The 12,400-nt window shown below is 39.0% G+C and overlaps 2 protein-coding genes across 2 annotated transcripts in view; both read left to right on the top strand.

Annotated features, from left to right (window-relative positions):
* KIF21A (kinesin family member 21A) overlaps window positions 1–7,282 on the top strand; it is a 63,560-nt gene extending 56,278 nt beyond the window's left edge. The window contains exons 34-35 of the mRNA XM_026087129.1: window positions 4,567–4,766; window positions 6,700–7,282. Of these exons, the coding sequence (XP_025942914.1) occupies window positions 4,567–4,766; window positions 6,700–6,793 (294 nt within the window). The 3' untranslated portion in view covers window positions 6,794–7,282. The remainder of the gene's footprint in view (window positions 1–4,566; window positions 4,767–6,699) is intronic.
* Window positions 7,283–9,590: 2,308 nt separating this feature from the next.
* Window positions 9,591–12,400, top strand: part of LOC112976175 (sucrase-isomaltase, intestinal-like) — a 47,768-nt gene continuing 44,958 nt past the window's right edge. Inside the window, exon 1 of the mRNA XM_026087130.1 lies at window positions 9,591–9,636. Within this exon, the coding sequence (XP_025942915.1) occupies window positions 9,591–9,636 (46 nt within the window). The remainder of the gene's footprint in view (window positions 9,637–12,400) is intronic.

The raw sequence follows: 12,400 nt of genomic DNA, 5'->3' as shown, positions 1-12,400 counted from the left end.
AATGAAGGCAGCACTTCCCTCTTCTGTGATTAGAACCATTGGTCATCATTCTTGCCATTGAGAAGGTGGTAAATTTTGGACTGCACTGACAAATAATGGTTTAGCTCAGGCTACGCAATATTTTCTTGTGAAGAAGAGTTTGCAAACCTCCCTGCCCCCAGTCTTTTTCTAAAAAGTTTCCATCTTAGATCTCATTCATCTTGTTATATAATGTATACATTATGTAGTGTATATAATACATATAGAAATGCTATCTGTAGACATACTTAGCTGTTAAAGGACATTTGCTGTAACTACATGAATTTGCTATACTTTTTTAAGCAGAAAGGAGCTCAAATCCAGGAAAACTTTGAAGTTCATTGGTAATTTACGTTTGACATAGAAAATTTAGGCTTAGGCTGCTCGCCATAAGCCTATCTGTTTTTTTAGATCTTATGAGAGATTGCTAAGATAGAGATGCAATTATTAAATTTGGGACTGTGTGAAATGGAAGGCAGAAAAACAAATGACAGAAGATGCTGCTGTTTTCACAAAGATTTAGACACTAATAATTTAATAATTTGGGGGGGGAAGGAGGAGAATAGCTTGTATGGGCAATTAATGTGCAGAGTGCTATCAAGGAAACAAATAGACTATAGAAGTTTCAGGACATGAGACAATAATGGACTGATCACCTTAAGAAGAAACTTTCTGTGTGGGCAAGCTTATTAATCCATAAATATACAACTTTATGGACCTTCTTTCAAAACTGTCCAATTCGTTGTCCATTCCTGTTTAGAGCATTATTAAGGCTTCACAGTTAAAATAAGGATTCAAAAATTCACCTTCTTACAGAAAATGTCCACTTGGCCAAGTTGGGACATCTACCCTCATATCTCACTGCCTAGAGAAATGTACTAAGCTGCTTGTTAGCAACAGCAGCAGGAAGACTGCAAAAATAGGGAAGATGTTTTATGCTCAGAATGACTTTGAAGTAGTAAGGAGAGTCTTCACTTTTGCATTTTAGACTCATTAAATATTATGCAATGTGCATTTTTGTTACTGCAATTACTTTAACATTGGAAAGAATACATACTGGGGGGTTGGTGGGTAAAAATAGTATATAGCAGAGGACTAGTTGTATTTTTGGACTTATTTTCCTTTCAGTATGTGCATTTCATTATTTCTGTGCTTCACATCCATATTTTTATGTTTTAAAAGAAGTGGAACTTTATGAAAATGCCTCATGCTTCCTTCTCTCTTCAGGTGTTTTTTATAAAATGTTGTGTGTTGTGCAAGGAGGTCATACAAAAGCATTGGATAAAACAATATAAATGATTTAATTTTTGTAAAGGAATGAAGAAAACTGCTGTTCTTTTTGGTAGTCATAGGGTAATTTAGGTTGAAAGGAATGGGTGGAGGTCACAGTCAAACCTGTTGCTCCAAACAAGGCCAACTTTGAGGTTAGGTCAGGTTGCTCAAGGCCTTGCTCAGCTGAGTTTTAAAATCTCCAAGGACACAGTTTGCACAGCTGCTCTGGGTGACCCATTGCGCTGCTTAACCACTCTTCTTTGTTTGTTTGTTTGTTTGTTTTTTCCCTCTCTAGTGTCCAGTCAGAATTTTCCTGGTTGCAACCTGTGCCTCTTGTCCTTTTGCTGAGTACCCTTGAAAAGTGTTTGACTGTGTCCTCACTATAATTCCTCTTTTAGGTAGTGAAAGACAGCAATTAGATTTCTTTTTAGCCTTTTCCAGGCTATAGAACCTGAGTTTCCTTTACCTCTCCTTGTTCATCACGTTCTCCAAGCCCCAAACTATTTTACTGGCGATGACTGGACTTACTCCAGTTTATCAATATCCCTTATGTACTGGGAAGCTCCAGACTGGACCCAGTATTCCAGAGGCCCACATATGCTGAGTAGTGGGGAATAATCACTCCCTTTACCTGCTGACTGCAGTCTTGCTTAAGGTCCAAGTACATGAAAAAAATAGTACTATACCTTTTATAGAGGATTCTTTTGTAAAAATAGAAAATAAATAGGAAAGGACATTGACCTTTGAGATAATTGAAGTATGAGATGATGGGGCATCCTCAGAGAAGGGAACAAAACAAATAGCAGGATCACAAGCCTGGACTTCAGGAGAATAGACTTTGGCCTGTTCAGGGACCTACTTGGAAGAATCTCATGGGATATTGCCCTGGAGGGAAGAGGAGTCCAAGAGAGCTGGTTGATTTTCAAGGATTACCTCCTCTGAGCTCAAGAATGATCTATCCCAATGTGCAGGAAGTCAAAGAAAGATGGCAGGAGGCCTGCATGGATGAACAAGAAGCTCCTGACTAAACTCAAACATAAAAAGGAACCATACAGGAGGTGGAAGCAGGGACATGTGAGCCAGGAGGAATATAGAGACACTGTCTGAGCATGCTGGGATGGGGTTAGGAAAGCCAAAGCTGACCTGGAGTTGAATCTGGTGAGGGATGTGAAGGGCAACAAGAAAGGTATGCAGATGTATCAGCAGCAAGAAGACAACTAGGGAAAGTGTGAGCCCACTGCTGAACAGGGCACGAGATCTGTGACAAAGGAAATGGAAAAGAGTGCACCTCAACAAGTTCGCAGATGATAACAAGAGGGCAAGGAGTGGCTGGCAGACCATTGTGGTTGTGCTGCCATTCAGAGGGACCTCCACAGGTTGGAGAAATGGTCAGAGAGGAACCTCATGAAGTTCAAAAGAAGGGAAGTGCAAAGTCCTGCACCTGGGGAGGAGTAACCCCCATGCAGGCTGAGGGAAGTCCAGCTGGAGAGCAGTTCTGCAGTAAAGGTCCTGGGGGCCATAGTCAACCATGAGCCATCAACACGCCTGTGAGATGAAGGCGGCCAACAGCCTCCTGGGCTGCATTAGGCAAAGCATTGCCAGGAGTTCAAGGGAGGCGGTCCTTCTCCTCAACTCAGCCCTGGTGAGGCCACATCTGGAGTGTTGTGTCCAGTGCTGGTTTCCTCAGTACAGAAAAAGTCATGGACATACTGCAGCAAGTCCAATGAAGGGCCACAAAGATGATTAAGGGCTTGGAGCATCTGTCCCATGAGGAGAGGCTAAGAGAGCTGGGATTGTTTAGCCTGGAGAAGAGGAGGCTTGGGGGATCTTATCTGTGTGTATACATATCTGATGGGAAAGTGTAAAGAAGACAGCAAGAATCTTCTCAGTGGTGTCCAGTGACAGGACAAGAGGCAATGGGCACAAACTGAAATACAGGAACTTCCATTTAAACATAAGAAAAACCTTTTTTTATTGTGAAGGCCATCAAACCCTGGAACAGGTTGCCCAGAGAGGTTGTGGAGTCTCCACCCTTGGAGATATTCAAAACCTGACTGGACCCAGCCCTGAGCAACCTGCTCTAGCTGACCCTGCTTTGATCAGGAAGGTTGGACTAGAGATCTCCAGAGGTCCCTGCCAAGCTCAGCTATTCAGTGATTTTGTAAACATTTCATCTAGAAATTGGTTATTTTTCAGTAAGTACAGGTATAATTTTGACTTGATTGCATATATGGTAATGTGTAAGAGTATGAATACTGTAGACTTCATCACTGTTCTGGGCATTCCTTGGCATGAGTCTCTTAGATGAGGAAAAAACCCTGAAATAGAGCTGAAGCTGATTTAAAGTAGAAATCTGAATGTTTCAGAGATCCTTGTTTGGCATACATATGTTTACAAGGCTTGTCCTCTATAATTTGTGAAAATCATGCAAGAAACATGTTTATTTAAATATATTGAGAGATCTTCTTCTTCACATGGTGCTATACATCCCAGCCACAAAACACTTCTGATTTATAATTAAGAAAAAATCCTACCATTTTATGAGGTCCTGCAAGACAAGACCACCAGTGTTGTAATAGCAGTGTATAGGACAGATACAACTCCAAGATAGTCCTGGAAAGCTGATTGTGTTCCATAATTTGAGAAAGGCAGCAAAACAGAATGGTTCCTACCAAACTGAGCTGGAGCCAGTCTTGGTCCACTTAAAGACAGCTAACTCAGGCCATTATTTCTCTGGTGTTGATATCAAATGGATGTTGTTCTCAGCCTGTCTGTGCAGCATTTTGCTTTCTGAATTAGCAGTAAAATGATAGTGTCCTTCCTCAATAAAGAATTAATATATTTTTCAGTGCTACTTTACAGAATCAATTTATAATGTGTAATGGGAAAAGAAGAAAGAATGAAGGCAGGTATAGAAATGTAGTTTCTGTTTCTCTGGGTATTTTTGAACAGTGTTTTGGGTTATTCTCTCATATTTGTTTTAAAACTGTTTTACTGGCAGACTGGAAAAATATAGAGACAATATGTTCAAATGCAGCATTCTTCTAAGTCCAACAATTTCTGTTTCTTATCATGACAGTTGTGCATACTGGATTTTATTCTTGTTCTGCAGTATTATTTAGTGAAGAAACAAAGTCCAGTTGACTTAGAGTATAGAAGTTGCCTCATGGATGGGAACTGGGCTTAGAACTCAGGATTTCTTGATTTCTATTTCTGCGCTTGTTCCTCTAGAATTTGTTGTGGCCTTGTGAGATGTGCATACCTTCTCTTTTTCAGCAAGTTCCTAATGCTCACAAAGACTGGGTGTGTGCTCTTGGCCTGGTACCTGGCGCCCCGGTTCTCCTCAGCGGCTGTAGGGGAGGCATGCTGAGGCTCTGGAACGTGGAAACCTTTGCACCAACTGGGGAGATGAAGGGACATGACAGTCCTATCAACGCAATCTGCACCAACTCCAGCCACATATTCACGGCAGCAGAGTGAGTTTCCTTCTCCATGAATCTTTCTTTTCTGTAACTCTCACTAAAGGTCTGCCCATACAAATTCATTTAGGAGATCTTCAGTTGTATGACTTCACAGCAAACATGGGCAGACCTGGTCCATGTCCCTAAATGCTTATAATCTTCAGGATGGCAGGGAGAATTTTATCTGCTTGTCTCTACCTTTGGGCTATTTATTGCTAGAGAAGTACTGACTCCTGATCTGTAGGAATTTTTCTAAAAACCTTTTTTCTTTTTTATATGCTGGCTTATAGCAAAAGCTTTGCAAACCCTCATACTGTCTTTTTAATACTTTGATTTGAATATTTATATTTGATTCCTCAGTAAAAGTTGACACATTTAGTACCTGAAACCAGGATGCTAGACCAAGAAAAATACCGAATTCTGGAGAAAGTGCAGGAGACCACAGCAAAGCCCACTTAGTAGTGTAGTCTGGGCACATGAACTGTGAAAGCTGTTATGTTCTGGTGCTAATTACTGAAGCTTTCTAAATTAAAGCAAGTCTTTCTGAATTGAAGCAGGACTACTTCACACTTGGGAGTTGCCAGATTTCCACATTTAGTGGCCAATATTTATATTTAAGCATTCACAGATATAGGTAGAGCTGTTAAAGCTTATGCTCCCAGGTTTGTCTGAAGTTATTAATAAGTTTAGACCATACATAAACCTGAAATTTATTCTTTATTACTACCAAAATAAAATCCCAGGAGCATTAAGACAACTGTTTCAACAGGAGCTAGGCCAGACATCAACAGAAACTCATTTTTCTTCTTGATTATGGGAAACAATTCTGCAATTCACAGTTTAAGAATAAATAAATCCTTTTGGAACATAAAACATTGTGGTCAAGTTCTTCAGAACGTAGGGTATTCCTGATGATGTGAAGGCTCAAGTCAGAAAACCTCTGTGATCTGACAAAGTTTATCCTGACCGCTGTCTCCTGGCTTTTTTGAGGGGGTTATAAGGAATAGATGAATAGGTATTTGAGAGTCTTCTCAATAATAAACAGCTAGTCATGTGATTGAATATTTACAAGAAATTCATAATTTCTGCTTCTCTTTCACAGGATAAATTGCTATTTAATGAGACAAATTCCTTATTTTATTTTCCTTTTTAATTATGATATTAGATTTATGTAATGCATATTCCATGTGATACTTTGCTTACATGTACTTCAAAATGATTGCAAATATTGATTGTTGCCAAAGTACAGAAATAGAACTTACTCTCTTCTGGGCAACTGAATGCCAGGGTATGGTATAAGACTTCCTGCATCTGGCTAAATTTTTAGGTCTCCTTTGTGCTCTGTGCTTTTTACCTTGGTTTATTACAGACTGACTCCTGTCATACAAACTGAGCACATTTCAGGTCATGTTTGATTTAACCTATTGTAATTTTTCACACTTTTTTTTTCTAACGGCAGGAAGTAGCCTTGTCCTTTGAGTCTGTCTTTTTATAATAGTGTAGTACACTGTCTGTTTGCCTGTAGTCTGCTGAGTTACAAATAGGTGCATGTAGAAGCTCTTCTCTGATGTCAGTCTATTTTTATTTTAGTCTGTTTTTATTAACTGTACTTTAAAAAAACAAATTAATAACAGAGTAGGATGTTTTCTTCTTTAGACATATAACTTTTATACTTGCCTAAGTGATTCAAGGTGAACTGTGAAGGCCAGTGCTGTGATAAAGTTAGAGAACATTGACACATCTTAGATTTTAAAGTCTCCTGGAGGTGGAAAGGTGGAATAAGCCTTGCACAGCCATTTTGCAAATCTTATTTCTTTAACAATGCCTTTACGATAAGACGCCTGAACTTTTAAAAAAGCTTTTTTTCTCCCACATCTGCCCCCACCTCACTCCATTCCCGAATTACTAAATTCTAATACTGTTTTTCTTGTTTTGTTTTGTTTTTCAGTGACCGGACTGTGAGGATCTGGAAAGCTCGAAATGTAATAGATGGGCAGATCTCAGATACTGGAGATGCAAGTGAAGATCTTGCCAGTAACTGAAATGATGGGCAGAAGTGAATATATTGATGAAATTGCAGTGCACTCTATGCAGTTTGCCGCATGCTTATTAGGCAAACACTGATGACTGGAATGAACTGAGAAATAAGAGTAAACTCTTCTACTAGAACTGCTGTCCTTAAAACATGTACTGTATTTGAGAAAAAATAATGTCCTGGTAACATGCTTGTGTCTCAATGATCATATATATGTCTATATATAATGGCTGAATTTGTGTGCATATGTAACACTTGCAGTTTAACTTAACTGGAAATCGGTCTTCTCTAATGACTGTCTCAAAATTATATCCTGGAATGTATTAAAGAAGTGCTCTGCTGTATTTCACTCACAAGTATGATCAGCTGTTTTGCATTTTAGGGTAACATGGGAGTAATGATGTCCCATTAATAAGCCTTTGATGAAGACAGACTGTTTCAAGCTTCTAAAAGGTCACTTACAGAGTTGTTAGGAAAGTGGAGTGAATAAAAGATGAGAGGAAGCTGTTAGTGACAGATCATTCTGATATGACTGTATCCTGCTAACAGTGAACGCCACATATGATTTGTGTTAATGTTAGCATATAATCCTTGTTGACCAAAGTTGTGCAGCTATGTATGCTCTGTGCTCAGGACTAGAACTAAAATGCTTATAAATTGGTATGTTTTATTAGTGTTTTGCCTATATTCTGTAATGACTAGGTATTCTTAATGTCATAGCAGAAATATATCTTCATCTATTTTTCTTATGGATTTGTTTCTATCATCTCACATTTTCTTTTTTTTTTTTTAAGCAAAATGTCTTTCCTTTTTTATCTAATTTTATATGCTGCTAAATGTATTTTAAATACACTGTTTTGCAAACCTTGGCAGTTACTATGAGAACTGAACCATGTGTATGGGGAAAAAGTGATGTAAATAGATGGTTGTACAAAGAGAATATCTTATCTTGTGCCTGTATGAATTTTAAAATTCTTAGAGTGTGGATATTGAGGGAGGATGTATAATTTATCCAGCTGCTCTGAGTATTAATTTGTAAATTCTGCAGATTTTAAAATTTTATGTAGATTCAGAAACTGTGTTTGGATGTTGAGATTTTTTTGCAGAAAATGTCAGTCTGTAAATTATAGCTTATGTAGGTGACACTTAAATAAAGATGTGAATGTGAACCATTTCTCTTTGCCTTTTTCATCATGCTTCCTGTAAAGAAACCACTTTACTTGCAAAGGCCTCAAATATAAAATACATGATTTTCCATAATGCAGTGGAATGGCTTGCTGAGTAAAATAGCCCCGAGGTTGTTCTGGTATCCCACTTCAGTGTTCTAGCTAGCTATTATTTGTGTTTCGTAGTATTTAGTATGAGGGAATCCTACTAGGATTCCTAAGTACAGTACTGACTTAAAATGAAGCAGTTGGTCCATGTTCTCAAGAGATCACATTTCTCACCTTATTACATACAGTCTGTCAAGCAAACAAAAGCTCTAATGCCTCTTGTTCATCTTAGAGAATTATTTCCTTCTCAACCCAGCTTGAAAGGAGATGAAAATGCATACTGCTTGTCATGTGAGGTTACCGATTTAGTCCAACTTTTGGCAAAAATGAGTAATGATACATATTTCTAAGGAATAACATAGAGGTTGGGAGTTAAACACTAATTTCTATTACTGCTGTTTATCTGTCATGCCTTTTGACTACTCGAAGGGTACACACCCAAAAGATTTGGGACCACATCACAATTTTGAGCAGAACTACCAGTGACGAAGTTTATGAGTGAGGTTCGTGTGGGAGGCGTTGCGGGTCCGGTGGCGGGTGCCCTGTTCTGCCCGGTCCAGTGGCTGAAGGCTGCTCACTGCAGAGGTACACAAACAGTGCTAACTGCTTGGTGACCTGTGCTTTTGGAGCTTGAACAACCACAGTTGTAATCTGGGAAGCCTAGGTGGTGTGTTAGTGTGCGTTGTGCACATGTAAGGCTCGTGTGACTATTGTGTTTCTCACCTGCAGAACACAAGCCCTTACAAACCCAGGAAGCCACCACTTGCTGCCAGGCTGCTGCTCTTTTAATGGGCCAGATGGTGAAGGGCTGGTGTGAAAACAGTCTGAATTGCAGGTGCTTCCCTCTGGTAATGCTTAAAAGCATGCAGACCTTTCATTTTAAAAATATATTTCATGCTAGACACCAATATAACTGTTAGATAATGTCTGTATAAAAAGATCTTCCTCCGGAAAGACATTCCATCTAAATCGAATCTTATCATAGAACGCACAAATTTACTCTGATAGTTCTTGTCATTAAATAATTGGAAGAAAAATGTCATTTTGTAAAGGTCACAATATCAGTTTCGCATTTTATTGAAGAGTCTTCCACTGACTGTTTTTCTCCAAACTTTTGATTCGTAATATAATATTACACATGTGACAAAAGATAATATCAAATCAGGAAAAGGTAAACACTGGTAAAAACTCTTTGATTCTCTTAAGGTGCTTGTTTAAAAAATGAAGGGGGTCTTTGAAAGTTTAATTTTATAGAGACTGGGGAAAGTCCTGGGAAATAGATTTTCTCAAAGTTGGCGTTCAGAAGTTTAGCAAAGTTTATGGAACATTAGTAACTAGGTCGTGTCTTATCTGCTTAGATACATTCTTATATGCAGGCAAGGTCATGTGTTATAATTAATCTCATAAAAGATATGAATGTTGAGATAAAAAAGTTTGCAATGTCTCATGTTAGTCACCTGAACGAGTGCTTATCGTGCCTCTGCTTTGTATAAAAGACAGCATGTGGTGTGCAGAAGTTAGCAGTTGACCATGGGGAGAGTCAAGAGTCTCTGTTTCTTGGCTGTTGTGCTAGCAGGTAAGTGCACAGTATTTCTACTTTGGCGTAGGCTTCAAAGACAGGATATAAACTTTATAACAACAGTAGAAGTGCTTAGGGAGGAGATCTGCCACATTGTACATGGAAAAGGAGAAAAAGGGAATAGCTTTAAATCCATAGGAGGTGACAGGTGGCTCTATGGAAAGACAGCAGGGCTAGCTTGTTTGGAAGTATATCCCAATATTTAGCTCTTGAGCACCAGAATAGACACGCTGAAGTCAATGGCACTATTCAGCTGCTGAAAGTGCTTTGATAGTTTATTTACTGTGATTTTTACCTACTTCTACCAGGGGTTAATTCAGTCTGGAATGTAATGAAGGGAGAATGTGGCTAGACAAAGCAAGGGGGAATCTCCACAGCAACTATATCTTTGAAATGTGTAGATTAACCCAAAATGTGAAGACTAATACTATTTAACTGGAAGGAGTACGGTAATATTTTAATTCCTTGCTTATGGCTTATTGCAGCATTTTCTAACCCAATTTCACAAAATTATAGTGAGGGACCTTAAAAACCAGTAGGGACATTTTTTCACATGAACCTTTCAAACTACCTCTCTTTAGCTTCTGTTCCCATGGAAATTATCATGAAAAGGCAGTGAGTAGCCCCAGCTATTGCTAAATTCAGATGCTCATTTGCATTTTCTATGTATGTTTACAAAGAAATGGGCCATAAGTGCAGTGAAAATGATTTAGAGGCCTTAAAATAAAGTAAATTTTTAATAAGTAGGGAAGGAAAAAGGGGTTTAGCATCTTTCCACTTACTACTATCCCATTTGTACCATAATAGAAGTAAACCTAGAAACAAAGGGTGAATGAGAATACAGCCTTGTTCAGCTGCTAGTACCTGCAAGTGCTGGTTTTCAAAATCTGCTGGAAAACTTATGTTTCACACTGATGAAAAAGATTGAATTAAAAAATTTTCTTGACACCTGCAGAGGCAGAAATTTTTCCACTTAACCAGATTTTTTTTATTATGCAAATAAGTTGATAAAAGTCTCCTGTGAACTTACGCTATGTAAAATGGCACCTTGCTTCTAATGTGCTCTGGTATATTCAGTCATATTGTCTGATTTCAGCAATGGAAACAAACCTACACTGCGTTTTACTCCCAGTAGAAGGACCAATTAATTAAAATGAAATGTGAAGGATTTACTCTATTTGGTGTTCATCCACCAAGCCGTTAGCTAGTGTGTGCAAGGCGCAGCAGGGCAAAGCTGTTGAAGACAGAGGCGCTACGCACTTGACTGTGGCGGTGGTGTTTGGTATAGGATTTTTTAGTCTCTGCAGTTGCACAGGCTTAAGGACCTCAGAACCCGGAAGCTGAAGGAAGCCTTTGAAATCCTTTCATCTCTCCCTCAGTAACCGGGAATCCTCGGTGCACAGTGGTACGAGGGCATGGCGGCTATTTCCACGGGACTTGCAATCTGTGTTTCTCTCCCACGCCTTTGTCAGGGATGGGGTATAAAGTCTGTGCAGTTCCATCCCAAAGTCTTAAGTGTTTAATTAGGCCGTGGATGAATCCTTCCTGATTTCTGCTCCACAAAGTAGTCATTTAGGGATCCCCGTGGGATGGCTGCATTCCTTTGCACACCTTTTATGTTTGGATGAAAAAGGGGATCAGAATTCAGGGCCTTCCTACGTGACCAGACACAGAGGGAACGAAGGCTGGGCGGAAAGCGGCCAGACTGCTAGGGACGGCTCCCCCACCCCGAAAAGCAAAAGTGGAAGCCAGCAGGTCTCTGCCAGCTAGGGCAGCTGGTGAAGGTTGACAGGGTTTAACTGCTTAATTCCTACCTCTAGAAGGTTTCACAAGGGCCGGGTGCAAATGACGAGTTAGTTTTACTGCCAATCCCAGGACCATTGGCAATACCAGACATGAGCCTTTCCCCCCCAGGTGCTCCAGCGCTGGTTCACTGCACCAGCGGGAATGTCCAGGGTTGAAGACTGATTTACATTTTTCTAAAAATATAAAGGTAGACAGTATTAAGCTCTCACTTCTCTCCATTCCCATCCTTTATTTGGAAATAAATGCTGGCCTAATGGAAGGATGTAATTTTCTAGTGAATCTGCAATTTTATTCTATAATTTTTTCATTATATAGATTATTGCTTGTGCACCTTTACGTGTAAACTTACTTGTATGGAGAAATGCAGACTGCATGAGCAGTCATGTTTTAAGTTTTCAGATGCACAATAGTCCACACAAAAATTTTTAAAGCAGAGGTATTAGTCATTTTATAGAAAAGAGTAATTATTTTTCAAGTAGTTTTAATCCCTGAATACTGTCATAATGACTAAAATGACATAAGTTAACTTCAAAATAAGTATGCTGTCTGCAGTACGCCTGCTCTCTTTTCAGAATATTTGATAACACAGTGTTTTGTTATTACAGCAGGGAGCTAGTGGTACAGTCCCCCTGATTTCAGTAGACTCATTCCTCAAAGCGGAATTGCAGGGCTAGACCAGCAGCTAGAAAAAGGAAAAGATTTAGCACCTCACGTAAGAGGTTTTTGTCAGGATGACTCTGAGAACGACTAATTTGTGCTTTTCTTTTACTATCAGTATTTTCTTTTTAATCACAACCCTAGCTATACTAATACTAACAAACTAATAACAAGTGTATGTTCTATATAATATATAAATGAAGCAATAATACAAACATATGTAATCAGTATTTTATATTTGTATGTATATGTAAAATATATATATTGTACATGTGCATGCTGATTTCACATATTTATG

Source organism: Apteryx rowi, unplaced genomic scaffold, assembly GCF_003343035.1.
Source record: "Apteryx rowi isolate R43461 unplaced genomic scaffold, aptRow1 scaffold_703, whole genome shotgun sequence".
Taxonomy (NCBI): domain Eukaryota; kingdom Metazoa; phylum Chordata; class Aves; order Apterygiformes; family Apterygidae; genus Apteryx; species Apteryx rowi.
The sequence above is the reverse complement of the archived record's forward strand: the minus strand, read 5'-3'. Positions and strand labels throughout refer to the sequence as shown.